This window comes from Trichoderma atroviride, chromosome 2, assembly GCF_020647795.1.
Source record: "Trichoderma atroviride chromosome 2, complete sequence".
In the NCBI taxonomy this organism is placed as follows: Eukaryota; Fungi; Ascomycota; class Sordariomycetes; order Hypocreales; family Hypocreaceae; genus Trichoderma; species Trichoderma atroviride.
Window position 1 is genome coordinate 2,077,510 of NC_089401.1, and position 23,753 is coordinate 2,101,262.

The 23,753-nt window shown below is 50.8% G+C and overlaps 11 protein-coding genes across 11 annotated transcripts; 5 read left to right on the plus strand and 6 right to left on the minus strand.

Moving 5' to 3' along the window:
• Positions 1–270: 270 nt before the first annotated feature.
• Positions 271–1,379, minus strand: TrAtP1_003457 (uncharacterized protein; the record flags this gene model as incomplete). Its single annotated transcript, XM_014087929.2, has 3 exons — positions 271–749; positions 815–1,223; positions 1,284–1,379. The coding sequence occupies 3 exons, from the start codon at positions 1,377–1,379 to the stop codon at positions 271–273; spliced, it is 984 nt and encodes a 327-aa protein (XP_013943404.1).
• Positions 1,380–1,850: 471 nt separating this feature from the next.
• Positions 1,851–4,798, plus strand: TrAtP1_003458 (uncharacterized protein). Its single transcript, XM_066111894.1, has one exon. The coding sequence runs from the start codon at positions 2,448–2,450 to the stop codon at positions 4,665–4,667; it is 2,220 nt and encodes a 739-aa protein (XP_065967974.1). The 5' UTR covers positions 1,851–2,447; the 3' UTR covers positions 4,668–4,798.
• On the minus strand, positions 4,799–6,489 carry TrAtP1_003459 (uncharacterized protein). Its single transcript, XM_066111895.1, has 5 exons — positions 6,361–6,489; positions 6,192–6,270; positions 6,001–6,103; positions 5,564–5,888; positions 4,799–5,494 (listed from the first exon to the last, which is right to left on the minus strand). Exons 1-5 carry the CDS (start codon positions 6,405–6,407, stop codon positions 4,870–4,872), a joined length of 1,179 nt encoding a protein of 392 aa, XP_065967975.1. The 5' UTR covers positions 6,408–6,489; the 3' UTR covers positions 4,799–4,869.
• Positions 6,490–7,233: 744 nt separating this feature from the next.
• TrAtP1_003460 (uncharacterized protein) lies at positions 7,234–7,889 on the minus strand (the record flags this gene model as incomplete). The annotated part of the gene is made up of 2 exons (XM_014087932.2): positions 7,234–7,575; positions 7,638–7,889. 2 exons carry the CDS (start codon positions 7,887–7,889, stop codon positions 7,234–7,236), a joined length of 594 nt encoding a protein of 197 aa, XP_013943407.2.
• A 2,617-nt stretch (positions 7,890–10,506) lies between these two features.
• Positions 10,507–11,454, minus strand: TrAtP1_003461 (uncharacterized protein; the record flags this gene model as incomplete). Its single annotated transcript, XM_014087403.2, has 1 exon — positions 10,507–11,454. One exon carries the CDS (start codon positions 11,452–11,454, stop codon positions 10,507–10,509), a length of 948 nt encoding a protein of 315 aa, XP_013942878.2.
• A 2,479-nt stretch (positions 11,455–13,933) lies between these two features.
• Positions 13,934–15,448, minus strand: TrAtP1_003462 (uncharacterized protein). The gene is made up of 4 exons (XM_014087933.2): positions 15,291–15,448; positions 14,605–15,225; positions 14,335–14,525; positions 13,934–14,261 (listed from the first exon to the last, which is right to left on the minus strand). Exons 1-4 carry the CDS (start codon positions 15,306–15,308, stop codon positions 14,219–14,221), a joined length of 873 nt encoding a protein of 290 aa, XP_013943408.1. The 5' UTR covers positions 15,309–15,448; the 3' UTR covers positions 13,934–14,218.
• Positions 15,449–15,669: 221 nt separating this feature from the next.
• On the plus strand, positions 15,670–16,042 carry TrAtP1_003463 (uncharacterized protein; the record flags this gene model as incomplete). Its single annotated transcript, XM_014087379.1, has 3 exons — positions 15,670–15,747; positions 15,807–15,838; positions 15,919–16,042. The coding sequence occupies 3 exons, from the start codon at positions 15,670–15,672 to the stop codon at positions 16,040–16,042; spliced, it is 234 nt and encodes a 77-aa protein (XP_013942854.1).
• Positions 16,043–16,431: 389 nt separating this feature from the next.
• Positions 16,432–18,284, plus strand: TrAtP1_003464 (uncharacterized protein; the record flags this gene model as incomplete). Its single annotated transcript, XM_066111896.1, has 1 exon — positions 16,432–18,284. The coding sequence occupies one exon, from the start codon at positions 16,432–16,434 to the stop codon at positions 17,776–17,778; it is 1,347 nt and encodes a 448-aa protein (XP_065967976.1). The 3' UTR covers positions 17,779–18,284.
• A 10-nt stretch (positions 18,285–18,294) lies between these two features.
• TrAtP1_003465 (uncharacterized protein) lies at positions 18,295–18,748 on the plus strand (the record flags this gene model as incomplete). The annotated part of the gene is made up of 1 exon (XM_014087934.2): positions 18,295–18,748. One exon carries the CDS (start codon positions 18,295–18,297, stop codon positions 18,622–18,624), a length of 330 nt encoding a protein of 109 aa, XP_013943409.2. The 3' UTR covers positions 18,625–18,748.
• A 7-nt stretch (positions 18,749–18,755) lies between these two features.
• TrAtP1_003466 (uncharacterized protein) lies at positions 18,756–21,654 on the minus strand. The gene is made up of 2 exons (XM_014087935.2): positions 20,440–21,654; positions 18,756–20,386 (listed from the first exon to the last, which is right to left on the minus strand). Exons 1-2 carry the CDS (start codon positions 21,191–21,193, stop codon positions 19,203–19,205), a joined length of 1,938 nt encoding a protein of 645 aa, XP_013943410.2. The 5' UTR covers positions 21,194–21,654; the 3' UTR covers positions 18,756–19,202.
• Positions 21,655–21,763: 109 nt separating this feature from the next.
• On the plus strand, positions 21,764–23,566 carry TrAtP1_003467 (uncharacterized protein). The gene is made up of 3 exons (XM_014087936.2): positions 21,764–22,017; positions 22,074–22,136; positions 22,205–23,566. The coding sequence occupies exons 1-3, from the start codon at positions 21,979–21,981 to the stop codon at positions 23,408–23,410; spliced, it is 1,308 nt and encodes a 435-aa protein (XP_013943411.2). The 5' UTR covers positions 21,764–21,978; the 3' UTR covers positions 23,411–23,566.
• The last annotated feature ends 187 nt before the right edge of the window (positions 23,567–23,753 follow it).

A 23,753-nucleotide genomic window follows, 5' to 3' on the forward strand; every position in this document is an offset into this window, starting at 1 on the left:
AGTCTAACTGGCTCCATTCTATACCAAAACGCACAGGGAAGAATCAAGAGGATGGGGGAAGAATCAATATAACTTTCAGAAGGGCCAAGATCAAAGAGGGGACAGAAAACTATTATAATTATAACGTCGGAAATGGTCCCGTTTATCGTTGGGATAAGACGAGTCGAGCCATGGTGCTGTGGAAGCCCTCATGATAGAAAAAGTATATGCATTATCTATACGAGAATGGATATCTTTAGGAGAACGAGAGAAAAAAAGCTTTCGCTTGATTTATTTGCCACGGCGGAATTGCGCAGAAGCAAAATTTCTCAGAGCCTTTAGAAACACTTGGTACCCGAACGTCTCGTTGTCTTGTAGGCAAAAGATCTCAGTCAGTCGGATTTGCCACGGTGGATAGCCCGACAGCTCGACGTAAGGAGTGAATAGAATCAGCAAGTCGGGCTCTGGAAGGATGCCCTCCGATAGCTCGGCGTCAATGAGCTCTTGGGAAATATCTCGCGGGGAGATCTTGCCCCGTTGCGACATGTCGGCAAGAGTTCTCGTAAGATCCACGATAGACTCTCTTCCATCCTGGTAGGAAATCAGATGAAGCTGCAAGTGTCCATGTCTGCTCTCCTCCAGCATACGAGTGGGGAATTCATCCTGGTGGGGAGAAGTTACAGAGAGTGTCGGGTGCTCGGCGCCAAAGTAGAAAGTGAATTTCTGGATGACGGCCTCATAGACTCGAGGCATATGCTTCTTCAAGACACCTGTAATGTAGTGTTAGCTTTACTGGCTTATCAAATGTCCAGAAAAGGGCTGATTGTGAGCTCACCTGATTTCTCATATATTGAAAGCATGGGAATCTCTGCACATGCACACCAAGTGGCAAGCTCAGCTGTCTCCTCAATCAATCGGTCGAGGTCGTTCTTCGCCCTATGATTTCCCTCGGTCTTCAAGATTGTGCTGAGATGCTTGGGCCTCTTGGTCAGTCCCATGATGTCTCGTCGAATATACTGCGGCGTGGCATGGTGGTAGTAGAGAATAGAAGATATCTGATAAGACACGCCGTGCCATGTCTGTCGCGATTTGATATAGAGAGAGAAGATGCCATGCATAAGGGCGAATACAAAGACAAATATTTGATTTTTTATAAACCGTCGGACTCCGAGTCGCGATCTGCGCTGTGCCTGACCAGGCTTGTTCACGATGGTCGATCCATCATTCGGCGAAGGAAGCGAGGCCTGTTCAAAAGAATGTCAGAGAGGCATAGCATAGTTTTGGATGTCGCAAATTGTTCTTACCTTGAAGATAGCCTGTCTCTGTGCCTCTGATAGAAGGCTATGGCCCAGTTGCTCATCGGCTCTGTATGCCTTGGTGTTCTCAAAGTTCATGGGCATGTTGAATATTTGCAGTCTCGAAAGACTGTCTCACCCACAACGAACTTGTTCAGAGTCGAGGTTTGTAGAAGTACAAGGATCTAAGCTTCGAGCTCGGTCGTATTAGGTGGTTTGTTGTTGGCAAAAGCTCGATCTCAGGGTAACGAAGCCGGTGCGCGCCCTTGCAGTTGTGGCGGCTGCCCTTCTGGCAAGTGGACGAGGAGGATCAAAGACGTGGCCATCCAGCAAATTGCTGGGGAGAAAAGAGTTGGGGCGAGAGGCGATGCAAATGAGCTGCTTTGTCTTTCACCAAACTGGGTACCTGTAAAATTGTACCTGGTGATTTGCATGTGTCCTCTCTCCTGAGTGGTCCGACGAGCCACGGCAGGGTGTGGCGCAGCTCCAAGGCCGCCGGAGAAGTGGCGTAGCGGGGCTCGGCAGGCATCATAGCGCTCTGCTGCTTGCTACAGGGTCACGTATTCCAAGGAGGCAGAGCTACATACCTAGGTATCTATCAGGCACTCCACGAATAGCGACAATCGCACGAGGCTGGCGCTTCGCGACGACGCAACGCGACAGATTGGCTGGACGGACCGTCGAACATTGCACTCATGAGCGGGAGTTGCAGATGGTCGTCAATTGCAACTTACACATAGCTCGCTGATGCGCCTTCGCCCTGACGCTCGCCAACCATGGATCGGTCCAGCGGGCCCAAGAGCATCTTCCCCAAGGGCCCCAACTTCAGCCTCGATGACTTCTCCAACAAGGATTTCATAGTCAGGGACTTTGTGGATAGTCTTGCAGAGAGTGCTATGCCCTCTAGCCGTCGCTCGGGGCCAACACAATCCACAACATTTGATCCGAAGCCGCTGATCCGCAGCTTTGAGAGTACGAGATGCAGTCCTGAGAAAAGAGAGGGAGGAGGGGGACAATTATGCTGACAAAATTCTCTCAGATGCCTTATCTCAACTTGCCGTCCTTGGAGACGAGCTCCAAGAGAGGGAATCCGAGCTTCTTTCCCAAGTGCGCCGGGCCGAAATTCAACATGACCAGACACTCGATACCCTCGGCCGTAAGCTCGACGAAACCATGGAATCGTTCGAAGCCCTTGACATCTCATTAAATCCCGGCAGTACCAATGGAAAAGATGTAAACGGGAAGGCTGATAATGGCGGAAACATCGCCGTTCAGATCGGAGAGAAGCTGGACGACTTGGACAAGAAGAGAAGAAGAGCACAGGATACAATCTTCTTAATAAGCTGCTGGACGGAACTTAGCGAAACCGGATTACTATCCTCTCTTGAAGATATTAGGCGGCAAGGCGGCGCCGAGAACAAAGTGCGATGTGCCGTCATTGCTCGCCAACTAATGAGAATCAGCCAACAGCTCGACCCGCTGGCCTGGGGGACACGGAATGGCAACAGAGCCAGTATAGCCAGCTTTGCAACACTGACAAATCGAGCACGCAATACCCGTGAGATCCTCGAGAAGTTTTGCGAGACGTTGGAACAAGATCTGCTGCAGCAGTTCAACAACAGCTACAAGCGGCAGAACTTCAATGACATGATGGAATGCGCAAAAGTGCTGTACGATTTCAACGGAGGGGCGAGTGTCATTGCAGTCTTTGTAAACCAGCATCAATTCTTCATTGACCGAGATCAGCTTATGAGTGACGAAATGGCGGCTGACGGCGAAATGTGGGAAGCTTTGGCTGATCCGGACATCGAACCTCCAGGTATCGAGCCGAGCTTGCAGTCATTAATTGATGAAGTCAAGATCGTCATGCAGGAAGAATCATTCATTATTAAACGAGCGTTTCCTTATTATGAAACGGTTCTCATCAAGTTCATTCAGCGAGTCTTCCAGCAGTCTATACAGCAGCGGTTGGAGAAGGTTCTAGACAAAGCCGAATCGGTCTCAATACTGGCATTTTTGAGATCCTTGCACTCGTCCAGGAGTTATATCGGCTCTCTAGTGGAAGATTTGAAGATGCACGGCCTGACTGAGCACCCAGAGCCTTGCTCGGCGCAAATTGCACAAGCTCTAGACCAGCAGTTGGACGAGCTCTTTGTCCCTTTTCTTGTGGGTAGTGTCTATATTGAGCGAGAAAGGAAGAGCTTGGAAGAACTCTACGGCTCTTTGCTTTTCAAGTTTAGCATATTCCACTCAAGGCGTAAGAAGGCGCCATCCGGGTTTATGGCTTCATTGGCCCAACAAGGCACGCAACTCATACAATCTGCCAAGGACGCGTATCTCGAGCGACTCGAATCTTCTGAGCTGTCGGAGACGCAAAAAGCGATGATGCTGCGAGTTGCTGGCCTTCAGGACAAGGGAGACAGAGAGGACAAGAACGAGATTGAAGTATCAGACGAAGATGGAATACTTAGCGTGGCAAATGCCAAGAGGATGTTGAAATGGATGGCGGAGAGCGTCCAGAGAGTCCTCGAGCTAGGATCTCAACTCGACACACCGAAAGACGTCAACATCCTGCTAAACTTGCTGCTCACAAACATGGGCCAAGTTTACATCGACACTGCGCTGGACGCAGCACACTTCCAGGCCACCGTCCTAGAGAATACAAAGACGGAGCCAGACATGTCTTATTTACCACCTATCCGGCCTGGTGTGACAATCTCGGCTCTCATGGAACGCTTCATCAGCACCGTGCTCATTCGACTCGCTGAATCCAACACGACTGTACGCAAGAGCATGGAAGCCCAGAAGAAAATGGCTATTGACGCCATCGAAAAGAAGACCAACGCCATTATGAAAGTATCCATCGATGTCATTGTAAATTGGGTCATCAAATCGCTAGGCACACAGAAAAAGCAGGACTTTAGGCCCAAGGATGGTGAGCTGGAATCGCTCCAGACCGGTACATGTCTGCACATCTGCCAGTTCCTCGCACGGGCGAGCCAACACGCAAGCCAGGCCATTGACGGGCACAACGCGGAAAAGTTCTTTAGTGAGCTCGGCCTCGTGCTCCACGCGCAACTCTTTGACCACTTCAAGCGGTTCCAGGTCAATGCCACGGGTGGTCTGATGGTCACGCAGGACATTGCAAAGTACGTTGCCACGCTGCGGGCATGGCCGCTGGCCAAGGACGTGGAGACGGCGATTGAGATGCTTACGGAGATTGGATCGCTGTTCATTGTCGGGCCGGAGGCGCTGAGGGAGAAGGTGAGGACGCTGGCGCCGGGGTCGAGCTCGGTGAGGGGGAAGCTGTCCAAGGCGGATTTCAAGGCGTTTGTGCAGAAGCGAGACGATTCGGGGTCTATGGGCATACAGGGTATCTTGACCGGCTTATAACTGATTTGAACAGAGTGGGTGTTGTTTTCTAGTTTTTATATCTTGCTCTATACATGTTTCATAAGAGTCGAAGAAGCGTATGTTTGAATCAAACGAATACCAAGGAGAGACGAACTTTTTTCTATTTTACTCATCATTCATCATTCATTTTTTTTTATTCCAAGTGATTTATTTGACTAATTGTATTAGATATTCGGACATTCTATAAGTCTCTTCTCATTCCTCCCTTCTGCCCCGTATATTCCTCCATCTTGTCATCCAAGAAATCAATCAAATCCGCCATATTTGTAAACTCCACCAGCCTCGCCCTCTCCTTCTTGTTCAGCAGCGCAGACTTGTCGCCGCCCATTCCAGGAGCACACATCTCCTGTACGTGATGCACCACCAGCTTCAGGGGCAGCGGGCACCGCGCGACGTTGCACATGAACGTCTCGAGCGTTTCCCAGGGGCAGGAGGAGTGGCCGGCGAAGAGGGCCGGGTTGGCAAGGAGCCCGCGGGCGGACATGAAGCCGGAGAGATTTGTGTTGCTGGGCCTTGGTTGTGTTGTGGCGGAAGTGCGTGTATCCTGGGGGTCTTGTTTGACGGTGAGGGTTGCGAGGTCGGGCATGTTGGCGGTGGATTTGATGGGGAGGGTTGCGAGATCGAAGACGTCGCCGGAGAGGAGGATGGGGAGTGTGCGGGAGTACTTTTCCGTGAGGATCTCGAGGGCTTCGGTGCGGATGGGCGTGGTGGAGGGCGTGTGGCGTGTTCGAGGGTGGATGGTGACCCAGTCGACGAGGCGGTTCTGGGGATGTCCGATGACGGTATCGAGGAAGTCCATTGTTCTCCTGAGTTTTGAAATCCATGAGTATGATGATGAATATGTATATAGTGTTATACAATGGCCCCCCCCTTACCTTAGATCATCGTGGACTCGTATTTTAACGCTCACGCTGCGTCCTTTCGGACTGTGCATGTCCTCCTCCATCTTGACGCCCCATCCGTCCCTCTCCAGATACTGCCTCGTCTCAACGACCATGTCGCGCACCCGCTCTCTCTCATTCATGAGCGCGGCGCCGAGCGTCTCGGCACAGGCCCACGACTGAGGACATCCGCAGTTGAGATCGACGCCCGAGACAAAGGGTGCGACGAGGGTGGACGCGCGAGCGAGTTCCTGGGGGTCGTTGGCGCCGAATTGGACAATGGTGGGAGGCTGGATGCCTGTGGTGTTGATTGTGAAGTCTGAGTCTCAACTCTCATCAGTGCCTGTCTCGGGGGGGGGGGTTCTTTTTTTCATTCATTTCACCGTGTATTGTGTATTTGAAATGATGTTAGTGGCTGATGAGAGACGTACCGCTATCTCTGGCAAATTGATTCCTGTTGAACTCCTTGGCCAGAATCATGGGTGTCCAGCATAAGTCAACGCCATATTTGTGAACAGTTTGGCGAAAGGCAAGCTACATAGATTGAACAACAGTCAGCTTCATATCCTTGTATGATAATTTACGTCTCGTGCTTAAGCAGCCATCATGAAATAGGACTCACCTTGCTGTAGCGCACCATCGGCGCACAGGCATACAAAAACCTGTCCTGCCTCCTCGCAGCATCAAAGATCTTAAGCGGGCTAGGTATCATATCTTCAAGTCAGTCGTCGGTGAAAATCCTACCCTGCACGATGGTGAAAAAAGATATTCTTTGCCGGGGGAGAACTTACTGCGGGCAGGCTACTGCTACATCTTCATCTCTGGTGATGGACCCCATGACGGACTGCCCAGCCAAACGCCTAAAGTAAATGTTAATTCTTAATGAGGTTTGCGAGGGAAGTTTATGAGAGATGCCCTTTCGCTAGTGTGAGAGAATACATGAGGTAAGCCGCCTTTTTTTTTTCTTCGCCTCAGATCGGATTATCCTTACAGTGCGATCTGTTAAACGCAGGCACTAAGTTTTGGACCTAAAAGTCTTGGCAGCTTAGTTGGGAAGATACAATTCGAACGACTTTTGTATTATGCTAGTCGGGTATTTTGTCGATAATAAAAGACCTGGAAGGGAAAAGGGTTGATTCGTTAATTATCTGTAATATATTAGAAGTATAAAGTGCCTGTGAGTAGATAGCTAGAAGACAAAATAAAAATAAAAGTCTCCAGGGTCTACTTTCTACGGAGCCGCATAGAGCCGCGAGTGATTGCGTCTCAAATCATCACTCCAAGACACAGTTTCACTTCAGAGCTCAATACTATGCATAGAGTTGTATAATTTGTCGAGGAAAAAAGAAGAGGTATTTTGCTTTCACTGCACAGAATTCAGATTGGAGGTATAATCATTGTATATTGAACTCCAAGACTTGCCCGAAGGCGTCTATGTAAATTGCCTTGACCATAATTGACCATGATAAATATAAAAGATAGAAGAAACAGAGAAGCCATTCCCGCAGGGTTTATGAATTATTGGCTACTTTTCCGCACGCTGCCCCAAAAGAGAAGAAATCTTTGACTCATCGTACATGCCGACATGTTTATTCGCAATTCCCCATTAAAAAGAAAAAACCCGGTCAGTTTTTGTATGTTCCCAGTCTAAATGCGTCCAGCGCTTAGAGGGCAAAAGCAACGGCAGCACCAACAACGGCAGCAGCCATGCCGCTGACGCCGAGACCAGCGGCAGCGTTGGTGGTGGCAGCAGCAGGCTTGCCGGAGGTGGTGGTGGCGCCGCTAGATGTGGTTGAGGAGGCGAGGACCTTACCACCAAACACCCCGGTCTTGGGAGACTCATTGGTGGTGACCTTCTCGGCGGCAGCCTTGAACTCGGCGAGCGTCTTGTTGGCGTTGGCGTTGACAGCGCCAACCATGCCGGCACCGCAGTGGTTGCCGGTTGACTGAGAGCAGTAGAACCAGATAGGAGTGGTGTTGTTGACCTCGACCTGGAAGACGTTGGACTGGAAAGATGATTGTTAGCACGTCTGATGTAGTTCCATTATGATGCTTGTAGTCAACTTACGTTCTCGGTGCCAGTGGTAGGGAAGAAGCCGGAGTAGAAGCCACCCTCAGCCTTGGGCTTGCAGGGAGTAGCAAAGTCGGCGGCCACAACAGAGTGGTTCTTGGGGTGGTAGTGGAACTCCAGGATATCACCAACGGCGGCAGTGATGTCGCTGGGAGAGAAAGTGAGACCGCTCTGGCCGACGTCGATGCGGATCGTCTTGGCGCTGGCGACAGCGGAGAAGGCAGTAACGGCAAGAGTTGAGAAGAGCATTTTGGCGGTTGTGTTTTGAGTTGTTTGGTTTGTTGGTATTAAAATAGGAAGAGAAAAGAAACAGGCAAGTTGATTTGCAGGCTTGGGGGTATCACTTGAAGAAGAAGATGAGATTGTCTGGGCCAAGGGAAATCTCAAGAACCTGAGGGTGTGCTGGTCTTATATGCTTCTGTCCCTTCATGGCAGGTCGGATAGCCGCCGTCTTCCATTGAGGCAGCCATGATGGGCCTCAAGCATAGGCATAGCGCCCAGCGAAGCGATGTTTGAGCCCCTCAAAACGTTTGCCGGGGAATAAACTAGGCCGGAGCACCCCTGGTTGTTCTACGCCCCCGGGCATATACTGTAGAAGCCTCATTACAACCACACAGCCCCATGTCGATATAGAGGGGCGTGGGCTGGATGGGGAGAATATCATTGGTCATGGCTATCAAGACGCTGACGCTTTCAAAACTGTTTGCGAAAACAAATGCATAGCGTATTCCGTTTTGCGAGTCAGTATAAGCCCCGTGTAAGCCCATATCTGTGCTAGCACCCCGTACTACTGCTGATAGCGGCCGTAAAGTCAATGAGTTGATACAAACCACAAATAGCAGTAGGCATAGTAGCGCTATCCGATTGTTTGGATAGACTCCTATATGGAGCTAAAAGGAGAGAGCCTCCATGTCCCACGGGGCGGCGCTACCGCATACTGCGTGGCAGATTGAATGTGGTATTGGCCATAGATTGTTCCGGACCAGCGTCGTAGCGTCTCCTACCATAAGCTGAGACGATTGCCATCTCGAAATGGAATAGATAGAAGCCTACCTTTGGCTATATCAGGCACAAACGGGGTCCAGGGGCTGCAGCATTGCGGATGCCGAGAAAGCTTGTTTCTATTGAAAGCAGACTGGTGGCCATGGCTAACACAGCCACTTGGCTAGCGTCTATCTGCTGGCTCTCGTTCGTGGTTTGCTATGCATTGATGTTGGCTTACAGCCTGGAAAGAAATGCTTTACGCTCGTGGCTCCGCTTCATAGGTGGAAGCATTCTGTTTTGCTTGCCCTGTTCTTCCGTATTGCTCTAGATCCAGCGCCAATCTGAGTTGGCAACGCTGCTGCAGCTGCAAAGGCATCAGCGAGAGCATTAGCTGGTACCGATGATATTCATACCCGTTCTCTCCCCTATGCCTTCTCCCCACGTTTCTTCACCACTGGCTCCAAGCCCTCGACGCCGTCTCCTCCCATTTCTGTTTCACGTACCGTTTCCCATTGTTTCCATTGTTTCCATCAGAAACAGCCCACAGATGTAGCGCGACGCCGCACAGCTGGTGACACACGCTGTGCTTCGAATGCTGCCCTGACCCGGAAGTGTGAAGAGCCGGCCACAGCCCATGTCGACTGCAAGCATTGGCTCGTGCGGCCCTTGAGCAATGAAAAGCTTGGCCCTTCAACGCTCCTATCAGGCGGCAGGATTTCCCGCCAAGGGGGCGGTTTCGAGCAATCGCGGTCTAAAATAATCCTGACAAGCCAGGGTGACGTGCAAAAGTCTGGAGGTGGAGGAGCTGGGACGTGGGCGCGCTCGTGAGTGGCCGCGGCAGCAGTTGCGCCCCCCCATAAATCGTTCTAGCGCCCTGTTTTACAGCGCTGGGTGAGACGCTAGTAGCGCGTTTTAGACTGTTTTGGCGCCGTGGGAGGGTCAAAGGGGCTTCGTCATGCCTCTTGGATGCGTGAAAGCGCCTTCAAGTATGATTGCGGTTTGCTTTGCATCAATGGCAATTTTAGCAATTGATATCCGGCGCTGCCAAGGTGCTACTGCGTGTTTTTACTGCTAGTATTGCCATACAGATGACTTGCACACTTGGCGATTTGCCTCGCAGCTAAATCGGGACTGCTTCATCCATCGCGCCGTCCATTTCCAATCAGACCCTTTGAAACACCGTTTCTCTTACCACCTCCTGGCGCCTCCAACGCGGTGCCGAGTACCGGCTGACCGTACTCGGCTGCAGGAGATCTTGTTAATGAGCCTCGGTATCTTCAAGCTCGGCATCTTGCCGAACCTGAAGAAAATAATCGTCCGTCTTGTTTACCCGGCACAGCTATTGAGATATCGTGGAAGAAGCTTGAAAAACATTGGCCTTTCCAAGCACATCGACTCCACCAAAGATGATAGGGGGGTGGGCAAAATTGGAATCGACTGACCATCTGCTGCTGCGCACAGGTCTCCTTCATGTAATATAGCACTTTGTTGATTACCTCGGATGCCTATCGCAGTGTCAAGTATCGAGTATAGTCAAATATCATGTCGTGCACGGAATTGCTAGTTATGGGGGAAAAGGCGAAGAGAACTTGAGTGGATGGCGTTTCAACATCTGGCCGCCTTAGTTCACGTTTACTGCTCTTCACTGGTAACTCGCTCATACTTGCTCATAGAATAGTAGCGCAAGTAACTGAAAAACTATTTAAACAGCAGTTTCTTTCTCGAGAGCGAATGAAGTCTAATGCGTTTGTTCTACTAATCCATGTATCCAGCTCTAGTTCTCGACATCAAACATACCAAAGTATAGATCGTACTACCAAAGACACTTTACGTACCGTCGAATTTCACCATCCATCCTAGGGTAGTCATCAGTAGAACCGCTCTACTCGTCCAACTCGAGGCCATATAGGCTGTCCGCATCGTCTTCCGTCTCCCGAATCTCCATTTCGCCGAGCAACCGCCCACGCTCTAGCATCACCTCCCGAATCCACTGCTTCTCAGCCACGATTCGCCTCGCCAACTCCGTCTCCTTGTCCAAGTGCGCTGCGTCCAGCCTTTTACTCGAACTGTACATGAAATCTTCTTTTGCGGTCCGCTCATCCTCAAGTCCGTCTCGATAATGGGCCAGTTGGTCGTCTCTCCACCTCTGCCACGACTGGTATGCGGAATCCATACGCTGGCGCAATGGCTGCATGCTTGTTTCGATCCTCTCATCTCCTCCATCTTTGCCACTCCAAAACTCGCGAAGCTGCTCCAGGTAGTCGTCCTCTAGTTGGCGTTCCAAGTGCACTCGAGCAGCATATTCTTTTTCATACTGGTCTTCCCTGGCTTTGAGCCTGACCAGCACCAACGAGTCCAACTCCTTGCGTTCAGCCTGATGCTTCTCTTCAAGCCGCTTCTTCTCCAGTTCGGCTTCCGTAGCCAAATCTCTGGCATCGTCTTCCTGCTTGGAATCGGCCATCACGTGTTGAAGCTCATGTAAATCGTCCAGCAGATCCTGTAACTGGCGGTACTTGATCTCGACATCCTGACGGCGAATTTCTTCCAGCCTGAGCCTTTCCTCGACCTCGGCCCGCCAACGTTCCTGTTCTAACCTTTCCTGCTCCAGCCTTTGCGCCACCAGCCTTAAAGCCTCCTGACGTTCAAATTCATTGATCTGAGCCAGAATCTCACGCAGCTCTTCGGCATCCGCCTGTTCGTCCAGCAATCGTTGTTCCCTCCGAGACTTGGCCGCCTCTTTGATTGCACGAAGCTGTTCCATTGTACACCCACACGTTCGCCACTGCAATCCGCACACGTAACAGAACTCGGCACCGCATCTGCACGTCATGTGTTGACACGCCTCTTTATGTTCCACCAATGCATGGCAGGAGATGCAGTGTTTCCAGCCTTCTTCTTCCGCCAGCAGGTTGGTCAGATTCAAGTCATGATCCTGGGGGCAGTCGTTATTTCCGTGCGCTTGGCCTCGACAAATGGTGCAGGTGACATGATTTCGCTCGCAGCAGGCTTGACGCTTCGCAAGGCTGATTTTGCCCGGTCTGATCCAAATACCGCAATCAGGGGCGTAACAGTACACTCGCTCGCTGATGGGGATTTCCCACTCCGATGATCTTTCATGAAACGTCTTCTTGAGGTCGTCGGGAATATTTTTGAGGACTGTCTTGAAGGGGATCTGGTTCAAGCAGCACCTGGGCGGCCACTGCTGTTCATTTTGAACTGCTGCTGATACGAGGCGAGCGAAGCAGTCGCGGCAGTAACTATGGCATGGGACTTTGACCGTGTCCTTTGTGGGAATGTCGTCCAAGCAAGAGACGCATTCTCTGCAAGGAGAAAAAGGTGAGTCAGCTAATGGGATATCTTTGTAGGATTTTGAAGTACGAAGACTTACACTAGTTCATCGACATCTACCGTCTTGAGCAACTTGAGCTTTCGGAGGACTGCGATAGCTTCTTCAGTTTTCGGATCGGTTGACTTTGCGTCAAAGGATAGAATCTTGGTCTCTAGCTTGTGTCGAAGAGCTTCTCGAGACCGTCCAGCGGCACTAGTTTCTCCTCCTTCTGGGCTCCGCTGGAATATATTGCGCAGCCCAAACCTTCGTCGCTTCTCTGCTTTTGCCACAAGGTCGTTGGATGCTGACAACAAAAAGTCTGAGGTTGTACTTGATGCGACTGTGCGTCTGGTATTGATATTTGATGATGACGATTCGGCTGGCGAGTCTTTGGTCGGAACGATGACGGGTAAATAAGGCTCTTTGCCTTTTGCCTTTTGTTTCTCTTCGGCTGTCCGTCGCTCATCTTCTTCAGCAGCCTCTTTCAGCAGCCTTTCTTCTTCTTCGACTCTCGACTTGACGTTTTCAATCGAGCTAAAGACGATGTCTAGGAGAATTTGAGATTTGATAGTCGGTGCTTTTCTAAGTGCGGCCGGAGGTTCGTATTTGCGCCAGTCGACACCGTTGACATCGCCGGACGACTCGATTTCCTTGTCTTTACTGGCGTCTTGTAGCTTTTCGAGCGCCGTATATGGGTTTTCGTATAGAGTGATGGAGTCATCTGGCCCGAGCGACGCAGACGTGAGCATGTGCAGCTCCACCGTAGAGGTAGCCATCGTGTAAGTCTGTTTTACGGGAAGTAGATGACGATGATTGAATGAACGTCGCAGAAATGTAGTAACATTGAAAAGCAAATTCGCTCTCTCTTGAACATGTAAGTAGGAATGACAAGAAACAAAGCAAACGAAACGAAACGGATTTGCCCTCCAGACCGGCGCAGCTACGATATGACACTACGAGATGGGTTCTTGCTACCCGCATCTGACGACAATCTAGCAGGCCAGCAAAGCTTCTTGGCCAGGAGCCGCAGTCTCTAGGCTAGGCTCATCCATCGAGCAAGGCACCCCGACCTAGGACAAATCAGCCTCCTCACGGCCGGCCTGGCTCATCCTTTGGATGGTACACTTGGCTGGCCGTAGGAAGGGTGGACGAAATAAAGGGGACACTACATGTGGCTAGGCAAGTAAGAAAGCTAGTAAAAGTTGTCAAACCATGGCACATACGAGATACCGATTCTGGTGTATTGCCCATTTTGTCCATCCAACGACACAGCCCCGGGGGATACAAGTTCTACCACTATCTGCCCCCCTTGAGACAACATTAAACATTAGGTACATGTAGCCAGTGAGGCGTGAGCAGCATCGGAGCTTGCCTAGCTATTCCGCATCTCGTTGGTGGTGTGAGGCGAGAAGTGGATATAGCATCTGCTGCAAGGCGTTTAAGCGTTGTAGCTGAACTATTAGCGCTGGCTTCAGCCACTGGCCAGGAGCATGTGCTCGATATGTTCACGGCAGAAGTTCAAGCTGCGAGATCACAGTGAAGGAGTTTTAACCTCCAGCGATACATGATCTACTGTAAAATCTTCTGGTATTTGATACATTGCCAGCACCCTGATCTCTCTGGCAACGGTGCTACAGCTTCACAACCCCGGGGAAACCCGAACCAGCAGAGCGGCCCCATTTGATCATGTTTCGCAGCGAAGCAGCAACTGGGGATCGGAAAGCATGATTGCAGCTTCTTTTTTGCGGAATGGCAGCTTTAGCAGGATTTGGACATGCACATCAGCCGCACGCGTGGATGGATGCTGGCCACTGAAAGCCTCCACGTGGGCGCTATCTGCCACGCTTTTTGACGGGCGACCAGCATTGCATGGACTCCATACCTGTACTGGATGGATGATGAGCCTCCCCATTCATCTTGGCAAGATTAAAAGGCACATATCAAGTCATTGCACCGGGGATTTATCAGCGGTAAAGGTTTCAGTCAATGGTCAAGCGTGCAGTAGATCGGTGAGGCTGCATGGGGCAGGACAGCATTGCCAACAAGTCTATTAATAGTAGGTCCCTACAGAGAGTCGTGGTTCTTTCGATGTTGCTTTCATCGTGTTCGATAACCCATGAAGCCGGCCAGGATCGCTTTCGAAATGTAGCTTCGTCTTAGGCTCCCAAATTGTTGCCTAGCAGCGAGGCATGTCGCATTCATCCTACGAGCAATTCCTACCACTGCTTGTAATCAAACTCTCTGTTTCCCTCCTTCCATATCCCGCCTAGATTTTGGCTTTGGGGCCTTCAAATTCCACCTTGTTGGTGCTAAACGGCGCGCAGAGTCAGCTTATATCCTTGCCCGGTCAACTTGAACTCATTTCGAACACCATCAACGTACCACGTGCCGACACCTTCGAGTCCAACTTCCACGACATCTCCATCCTTGAGCCACAGCTGTGGCTTCCGGCCCATTCCTACGCCTTCGGGAGTGCCGGTGAAGATGACATCGCCGGGCATGAGAGTCACGCCGCGGCTCAAGAAGGAAATCATTTGCCGTACGCCGAAAATCATATCAGACGTGTTTCCATTCTGTACGCCACGGTTTGGTCAGCCTCGCAGGCTTCTTCTCAACAGAGCATATATGAATGTGTGAATATGAATCGCGTACCTGAACGGTTTGCCCGTTGAGCTTGGTCCAGATATTCAGAGCCTGCGGATCCTTGATGGCATCGCCCGTCACAATGGCTGGACCAAAGGGTGCCCAGCCGTCAAAGGCCTTGCCGAGAGACCATTGGCTTCCTCCGTGCTTGATCTGCCAGTCTCGATGGGACACGTCGTTGCCAACGGAATATCCAAGAACATAGTTGAGCGCATCGGCCTCGGACACGTCTGAACACCTCTTTCCAATCACCACTACAAGCTCGCATTCGTAATCCAGGCCGGTTCCCTCTTGCGCCATGGAGTGAACAGGAATCGGGTCAACTGGGCCAGATAGAGACGTGATTGGTTTGTAGAACAAGACGGGATACTTTGGCTCTGGCATGTTGGACTCTTTGGCATGCTTGGCGTAGTTGAGTCCCAGACATCTCACCGTCTTCACTTGTGACTGAGCCAATGGTGATAGCAACAGACGCACGCCGACTTCTTCGTCTGTGACGTGATACTTGCCAAAGATGTCTCCTTCGATGATGCGCGCGCGCTGGGCTTTGGCAATGTCACTCACGCCCTGAGGCAGGATGGCATCGCCGTAGTATGTGCGGCCGTCTTTGGCCAGGAAGCGAATGAGACGCTGCGACTGTTAGAATGGTGGACTAGGCTAGCATTGAAGCTGTGAGTATATGGAGAGTGTGTTACTGTAAATCTGCCAGACATTGTAGCTGCTAGTGGATAGCCAAGGCGCCTGTTGAAGACAAAAATGCGGTGGATGGTAGGAGCACAATGCGAGAAAAGCCAAAGTTCACTGCACAATGTTTATATAAAGCAAGAATTACTTTCTGCCGATACCGTCATTCTGTATTACAAAATATCACAAAACGGACAGCCTTTTATACGGCTGATTATTTACCCTCCGCATTACTCGCGAGCCCGTCTCCGCACTGGCGCCGACCCCAGCTTTGCCCGCAGGCGCCGATTCAGTTTGGCGGGTCAAGATGCGGCAAAAATATTCCACCAACTACCTAATTGGCCGCAATAGCCTGAATGAGCAACGACATCACCGATTCCGTCACAAACGATGCGTCTCTCGGGCCTGCAGAAGGAGGTGCTGGCGCTATATCGCCAGTGCCTGCGCGAGTGTAGAAGGAAGCCTCAGGTGCGTACAAATTTCTATTAAAATGTTGCATTTGTCATTTGGCTAATTTGGTTGAACAGAGCACGCGAGCTCACTTTGAAAAGTTTGTGAGGTGAGACAGTAAAATCTATACATACCCAGGTACTCTGAGAGTATCGGAATTTTTTTCAAAGACTCATCACCTTCTTGTAGAGACGAATTCTCGCGGAATCTGGCCATTGATAAGCGCGATTTCGCTGCTGTCGAGTTTCTGCTTCGCAAGGGCCATCGGCAGCTAGACGTCTACTCCTCGCCTGGTATCAAGGATATCAGGTAGCCTCCCAAAGCAGAGGTGCTGAAGCCATGGCTTCTTATATCATGGACCATAATCATCGCCTCTGCTCTCACCATTGCCTTCCAGATACCTAAACTTTGAAGCAGCATTCGCTATTCATCTTGGAAGGAAAAGCTCTGCAGCTTCATCCCCGGACCTTCTCCATTGAGCTACAGTTGCCCCTTGGAGCTGCGGTCGCTCTCCCCTCAGCCGTTTCTCTGTCGATATGACAACAAAGCGTTTTATAGTCTCTTTTACAATCCTAGCTCAGCAACATCTAGACCATTCCGTTGTAATCAAATATCATCGTCTGCACTACTTCTCAGCTTTCTTTCCAATAGCTTCATCTCGTAAAGCTCTCGCTATTTTCTTTCGTGGACTCTCATTCCTCAATGGCTACGTTATCGGCCATACCCGAGGCCACGTCTTATTTACTGGATAGAAACATTCGATATCGTGACAGCCTTCCATCGGCATCAGTCCATCGGCCGCGTCCAAAATCTCGTGTTGTTATTCTCTCCAAGCGCTCAAGCCGAGCGCACACTCCAATTCTCAAACAGCCCTCTCCTCCAGCATCTCCTGGCTCAGTATACAGCAGCGATATGAGGCAGGATGCTCAGCAGCGATATGCAGAAATTCCCTCTCACGGCGCGCACAAAACACCATCAAACCCTATTTATCATGCTCAGGCCGACAATCGCACCACGGCTGAGGCGAAAGCTTCCTTCCGCGGCGTTAGCATGAGATCACTTGATGCAGCATCATCTGTTGATAATTCCTGGGAGCCGTCTGAGCTATCACTCGACCTGGACTCTTTTCCGATACCTCCGTTAAAAGTTCCTCCCCGTCAACCCGTATTCGCTGGCAGTGCTTCAGTTACGCTTGCGAATCCACCGCAAAGCCATGCCCCAACATTGCCAAATCCTAAGCCATCAGCATGTCTCCCCAAGATGGGCTTTTCATCTCCTCAAACTCGGCGCAAATCCCACGTATATATGCCAAAGAACCAGCGTTCTCCACATAGCTGGCTTCTTGATGGTACGGCTGACTTTATGAGCACTTCCAAGCACGCTTCCATCGACTCTGCTCTCGTGGAAGCTATTTCACGGAGCGTATGCCAGCAGCTCCGACTTTTTAATGCAATATCGAAGAATAATCAAGATAAAATGACCTCCCGTGCGTCCAAAGAAGCTCCTGCAAGTCGACACAAGAATCATTCACAGGTACCCAACAGGTCAAATTCGTTGGAGAGGCTGTCAGGAAGACGACATGGCCAGCCAGAAGCGGCTGTAGGCCCAAGGCAACGCAAAAATCCACTAGCAACACCTGCAAAATCTAATATATCGTTACATACAGTATCTCCACTACTGCCCTTTCGCCCAGAGTTCAGGGCGGCAGGATTAGCAGTAACGTCAAAGGATCAGAAGCGCAATTTTCCAACCTACATTGCAAGGCTGCTTTCGTCCAAGTCGTCTCGGAAACAAAAAGGTCAGGCTCGTGGCAAGCAGCTAAAGGTATCGAGATTCGATGGTTTTGACGAGCAAGATTCCAGCCCTAGTTCAATGAGTGCATTATCGTTTGCCGCGTCTCAAGACATGGATGAATGGCGACATGCGCTGATTGAAGAAGCGCCTGTCCGAAAGCAAAAGCGGCGGCCCGACAAGGCGAAGAAGAAATCAAAGCGGCATTGGTTTTCCTGCTTTCCTAAAGACGAGGAGTCTGTTTCGGATAGAGAATAGGCACACTTCCGACAGATATCTGGAAACGCCGTTTCAAGGATGCCCAGAGACAGGCCTCCCACGCCTCCTCCAAAGCCCACGCCACTTATACTTCGGCAGCGAAGTGGTCGAGGGAACAGTAACCGCCCAAGAGCCGACTCAAGCCCACGCAGCCCCCGCCACAGGAGTTTTGGAGCTGAAGATGCTGATAGAAGAACCTTCAATGCTCACTCCGAGGTCTGCCATTGTGGTCACTATGATGGTGGTTGCTCGCGCCCTCGTGGTCATAGAGCACATACAACTCAAAATCTGCCTACTCGTCAACCAGGACAACAAAGAGCCCAGAGCTCCTACATGAAACGATACCAAAGTCTCCCAACTCAGCGATTGAATAGAGGGTTATCAGGTAGGAGTCGGTACAGGACACCTTCAAGATCGGACCAGCCTCGTCCAAGCTTTGACCCCGACCATATTGGAGTATGCTGTAGGAGCAGTCGCGGCATTCCGTCTCAAGCCATTGCTCCACCCAATGTTCCTATGAGGACTTCATCAATCCCAGATGGTATTTCAACCCCGGAAGATGACCGTGAAGGAGATTCAGGTGTCATTGACAGAGATGTCCTCCGGGGCTTACACATTGCGGCCTCGGCAGCTTGCGATGAAGAAGTAGATACATTTGTACGCAACAAGACTGGATTGCGACTTCGGCGATTTCTTGCAGACTTGATGGTCCTGGAGACTTTACGTGATGTTCAGCCCGACAAAGGAAACGGTCCAGGGGCGAGGCAGAAGAAGTCAACTCTGAGAAAACTGAAGCAGCAGGTTCGCCGGTCTCGAGAGATTGGGGAGCTTGGAATGGCGGCTTGACGGAATTTTAGACGACCCTGATGACGCTGGTATCGTTATTTTTAAATTACGAGGGGGATGATGTGTTTACTAGATGCGCTTATGGTATTGGATTGTTGGACAAGGAACACAGATATTATGGAAGATGAATCATGTATAACGTATAGTGCTCTTCTTCGTCTCAAGTTATCATACAATTAATTGGATTCGGCCTAGCAGCCGTTTTCCTCTTCTCTTTTTGAATGAAATCTCTTCACGTCACTAAACACCATCTCATTTCCTTGTAAGATTTGCGCTAATTGGGTAATTGACAGAAAAAAGAAAAGCTAGGTAGGTATCCTAAGTTGGGGGCAGAATATATACATGTAACTCGCCATTAGTCTAAGAAAAAAACAACGAGGCTGGCAACAAATAACAGGGCCATTACAACGAAATTCGTACAATCATTTGCCCTTTTTTTAGCCACGACTGACAGGGGGGGTCCTTTTTTTTGTTCCTTTTTGTTGTCTTTTTTTTTTTTTCCCGGCCATTAACAAACACAGCAGCCACACACTAAAAGCTCAGCTCGCCCATACTCACTTGAGAGAGGAGGGCGGCAATCAAATCTCTCCATGCACCAGCTCGCCCAGGGCTTTGCTCTCTTCCAGTATGCCCCTAGCTTCTTCCGGTGAGACCTGCATGTCCTCCATGATCAGCTGCACGCCCAGCTCAGGCACCAGCACCGACTGGATAAAAGCCGGCGGGCCCCTTCCCGCAATGACCTTATCGTGAATGGCCTTCTTCTTGAGCAGGTCGCTGAACTCTGCGACGAGGTAGTCGCACATCATGTTGAAGCCGCGCGGGCCGTAGTAGCCCGGGTTGAGGTTCTCTTCCTGTTTCATGGACCGGCCTTTGCCCAGCGCGATCTTGTCTGCCAGGGCGGTGCGATAGTGTGATGCCTCCTCGCCGTTGACGATGCCCAGGAGGCGGGCGCGGTGGCTCTCGAAGCGCTCCGTCAGGCTCTCCCACTGGACCTCGGGGTATGATTTCAGTTCGTACGTCTCCTGTGCTGATGTTTTGCGGTGCGACTCGCAGAATTTGGTCTGCATCTTGACGCTTAGTCGCTGCCTGCCCTCTGAAAACTCCTTGAGCTGCTGCATGTTGACTGAGGCGCCGCACCAGGGACATAGCGCCTGGCCGTCTTTTGGTGCTTCCTTGTCCGGGAAGATATCTCCGAGGGAGCTGAGATCGCTACTACTGCTGCCCGCGTCAGATAGATCGCCGTTGTCCATGTCATTGTCGCCGCCGCCGCCGCTTAGTCTGCTACGGATTTTGAATTCCGAGAGCAGTGCCGGCATTATGAACCTCGCCGGTGGTGGTGAGGGTGACTTTGCAGGGTTTTTCTTCCCCAAACGTTGCAGTGGATTTTTCCTTCGCTTTTCCTTTGGCTTGTCTTTTCCAAGCTTGATATCGTCGGTGGTAAATTTCGGTTGACTGAGAACAGCAGCATCGCCGTTGTTATTTCCGTTGTTGTCCCCATTCTTGTCACCGGTGTTGTCATCACTGCCATCATTGTTGTTGTCTTCGTCAATGTCGCTGTTGTTGCCATAATGAACCTGCAGAAATCGCTGACGGGGTTGACGTCGTTTGATGGGGGACGAAAAATCGTCAGAGTCTGGTACGATAAATTGGGAGCTCTTTCGAATCGACTTGATAGCACTGTACTCGGGAGGTCGAAGTTTGGGCAACGTGGGTTCTTCTGAGATTGGGACGCGAAGTTTGGGCAGTGAAGGTTCTTCTGAGACTGCGAGGCGTTAATGATTGCGGATCGGTACTCATATCTATCATCGCACAGACCTTTGGGCTTTCGGCTTTCCTGAGAATTGATGCTTCTCCTCCCCCCATAAGAAGCTTTCACTTTTTGTTTCTTTACGAACCCCTGGCTATTGGTGAGATGGCTAGCATTTTTCTTTGGGCTTCCTTTTTCGTTGGAGGTGCCAGGGAGTCGTTTCCTCTTCTTGGTGCCGGGTTCCACTTCATCAGATTCTCCTGGAAGCTGAGATGTTGCTGTTGTTCGAAGGCTTTGCCACCTGCCGTTTTGGCTCGACGACGTGAACTTGGTTGCTGAAATTGCTCCCCGAGGAGGGGCTTCTTCATCCGAGCTGTCTGGATATACATGCGCTTGCTCGCTGGGTTCTACGCCCGCTTGTGTCTTTTCAGCGGTTTCGCCGTCGCCATCGCCGTAGTTGTCGTCGTCGTCGTCGTCACCCTCCACATCGCTTGATGCAAGAGGAGGCGCATATATATCTTCAGGAATGGGCTCGGGGATTTTGAGTTGAGAGCGTCCTCCTCGAGGCTTGGGATCTGATTGCTGAGCAGCAGCCGTCGGCTTCGCAGTCGTTGTGGTTGTTTTTGTTTTTGCTGTTGTCGTCGGGTTTTCTGTTGTTGTTGTTGTTGTTGCTGTTGTTGCTGTTGCTGCTGTTGCTGCTGTTGCTGCTGCTGCTGTCGTCGCCGCCGTTGTCGTTCTGGTTTTGAAATTGACGGTTTTAAGTAGCTGGCGAGGCGAGTTGCGAATGCTCAAGCCAACCCTTGGTGCAGAAGGCGTAGTCATGATACCTCGTCTTTGGTGAACGAGAGCCCTCCAAAATCAATGCCCCTCGGCAGAAGCTCCGGGCTCCAAATGGGGTGTGGCCACACAACCAACGGTTATGCCGCAGAATTAATTGCAGCAACTGGTCTGAACAAGGACGGAAAGTCTGCAGAAATGAAACCCCTCGGCCAATTGCGTTGTCTTTCGGCTGGGGCCTTTGTTTTCAGACGTTACACCGCGCGTCCAGTTTCGACGCGTGAGGTCTTCCTACTAAAGTAGGGAGTTTTGCTGCTTAGTTCGTTGATGTGTTGGCACAGCAGGAGACTAAGTAAGACGGTGTCTTTAGGCAGAACATCGCTAAAGCTTGGATATCGAATTGGCGGGGTCTGCGCTGTCACAGTGAATACAGCCGATCTCTGTACTGGATCATCTCTACAATTCAGATGCAGCTGTGAAATCAATCAGATGCGCTCAGCCTGCAAGCCAAAAGTCATGCATACGTGACATTGATATAAAAGGATTCATGACGCTATCGTAGCAGCTCTTGTGTAGACGTAGAATTGACAGCCAATTGCTCCGGCGCCAACCTCCAATTGGTGGCACCTGCTGCAAGCCACTCTGCAGGGCGAGTCAACCCCTGGAAGGCAGCCTTGGGGCTTTGAAGATGGAAGCTCCGAAACTCTTCACCACCTGCAGGCCGCAAGCAAACAAGCAAACAAGCAAACAAGGCTTGGCCGCAGAGCCATTTTTACAACTTCTGCCAGGACGCCGCTGGCTTGCGACGAGATTGCGCGTTCATATTCGCCATGGCGCTGAATAGAAAATACGCGGCATTGCCAGACCTGGTAAGCTCCCGTGTTAAACACGCACGCAGCAGCTCGGCTTCTAACCCCCCCTCCAGGATTCTGCTCCAGATATCTACGAGACTCCAGAGTTGACCGATGACAACAACTCTACAGTTCCGGTAAGAACTGCGCATCTCCGTGTCTTGTCCCACTCGTGTCTATAACTTCCAGCTAACGACCAAAACAGACGACTGCAGCTCGAACCCTTTCCGACGATGAATTCGGTGAAGACGACGAATCCCAGAACATCTCGCGGTCAAGACTGCGCATTAATGAAGCGCGCTCTCGCTTTTCTCCTGCCACTATCGATATCAGCGGAGCAGACTTTTCAGACCGTGTTGACGGAAAGCGACGATCGTACAAAGCCTCTAGCCGCCGCCAACGAATACTACAAGACGGGACAGAGGAGCTAGGAGACCTCTCTGATGATGACGATGCGGAAAGTCTGGAGCGAAAGATTGCTCGTCTAAAGCGCGAAGTGGAAGAGACCAGAGACGAATATGCCAAGCGGAAAGCAGCTGCAGACGGCGATGGCGATGCGTCCCCAGGCGATATACGGCTAGAATCTCTGAGCCAAACCTTGGATGACCTATCCAGACGCTCTGGCATCACCAGCATCAAGAAGATCGATGCGACATCCTCCAATGTAGATGAGCCGTCCACGGAAGTCTCCGTTGCCGGACCGACGTACACCATAACCTACGCACCCACCTACGAACAAACGCATGCACTTGCCAAAGCTGCGGATTTCGATCGCAGGCTTCTGGTTCTGGAGAGGAGCCTCGGCATTAGCTCCTCGTTCATGCCAGAAGCTGGAGAAGGCGGCCTCCCTCGAGCCATTCTACCTACTCTCGACTCTCTAGAGAAACAAGTTTCGGCCCTGTCGCAAGCGTCAACTGCCAACCTAGACACAATCAGCCGCCGAGTACGAGCACTGGCCTCTGAGCAGGACAAGCTGAACGAATCACGCGAAAAAGCCAAAGCTCTGCGAGAAGAGCTCGGCAAGCACGCAGGATCCCCGCCAGTTGACACCTCCGAGCAAGAGGCCAAGATCAACGCCTTATACGCAATCCTCCCTACAATTGAAAACCTCACGCCTATACTACCCCCTCTCCTCGACCGCTTACGGTCACTTAGAGCCATCCATGCCGACGCCGCGACAGCCAGCCAGACCCTCGACCAGATTGAGAAGCAGCAGGCGGAAATGGCAACGGAAATCAAACAATGGAAAGAAGGCATTGAAAAGCTAGAAAACACGGTGACCAAAAGTGATGAAGTCATGAAGCAAAACTCGGAGGTCTTTGAAGGCTGGGTAAAGGGCATAGAGCAGCGATTAGACACATTGATTAAGACGAGCGGAACTGATGAGGTATTGGTGTCCAATATCAGTTGAGATAAAGCTCCAGGTAAAAATAGATTTGACCACCTCCTCACCAATACCTACTCCAGCGGGGAAGCTTTGAAATGGCTTAGGCCTATCACGTGGAGGCCGCAAGCGACGATGTACATAAAAAGCCTCTCTAGCCGCGTGCGTCCGCCAACTCACCCTCGTCATCAAACGACGATTCTCTTCCAGATCAAGATACAAATTGTTCGCCATCTAGGATGCTGTAAGTGTAAACTTGTTTTTTATACCTTTTTGCATCTCGCAACATCCTAGTCTAGCATGATGTATCAAATTATTAGCATGTATTACCTGATTGTTATGATGCCACATTTATCACCAAGATCTCTGA

Coding starts and splice junctions, on each gene's coding strand:
- TrAtP1_003458 (XM_066111894.1), top strand. CDS start 2,448: ATGGAATCGTTCGAAGCCCTTGACATCTCATTAAATCCCGGCAGTACC.
- TrAtP1_003459 (XM_066111895.1), bottom strand. CDS start 6,407: ATGGGGTCCATCACCAGAGATGAAGATGTAGCAGTAGCCTGCCCGCA. Junction 6,271..6,360: donor GTAGCAGTAGCCTGCCCGCA/GTAAGTTCTCCC, acceptor TATGATACCTAG/CCCGCTTAAGATCTTTGATG. Junction 5,495..5,563: donor CGAGTCCACGATGATCTAAG/GTAAGGGGGGGG, acceptor TTCAAAACTCAG/GAGAACAATGGACTTCCTCG.
- TrAtP1_003462 (XM_014087933.2), bottom strand. Junction 14,526..14,604: donor TCAACGGGCAAACCGTTCAG/GTACGCGATTCA, acceptor CGTGGCGTACAG/AATGGAAACACGTCTGATAT. Junction 14,262..14,334: donor CTCGAAGGTGTCGGCACGTG/GTACGTTGATGG, acceptor CGCGCCGTTTAG/CACCAACAAGGTGGAATTTG.
- TrAtP1_003466 (XM_014087935.2), bottom strand. CDS start 21,193: ATGACTACGCCTTCTGCACCAAGGGTTGGCTTGAGCATTCGCAACTCG. Junction 20,387..20,439: donor GGAAAGCCGAAAGCCCAAAG/GTCTGTGCGATG, acceptor AACGCCTCGCAG/TCTCAGAAGAACCTTCACTG.
- TrAtP1_003467 (XM_014087936.2), top strand. CDS start 21,979: ATGGCGCTGAATAGAAAATACGCGGCATTGCCAGACCTG. Junction 22,018..22,073: donor ACGCGGCATTGCCAGACCTG/GTAAGCTCCCGT, acceptor CCCCCCCTCCAG/GATTCTGCTCCAGATATCTA. Junction 22,137..22,204: donor ACAACAACTCTACAGTTCCG/GTAAGAACTGCG, acceptor CGACCAAAACAG/ACGACTGCAGCTCGAACCCT.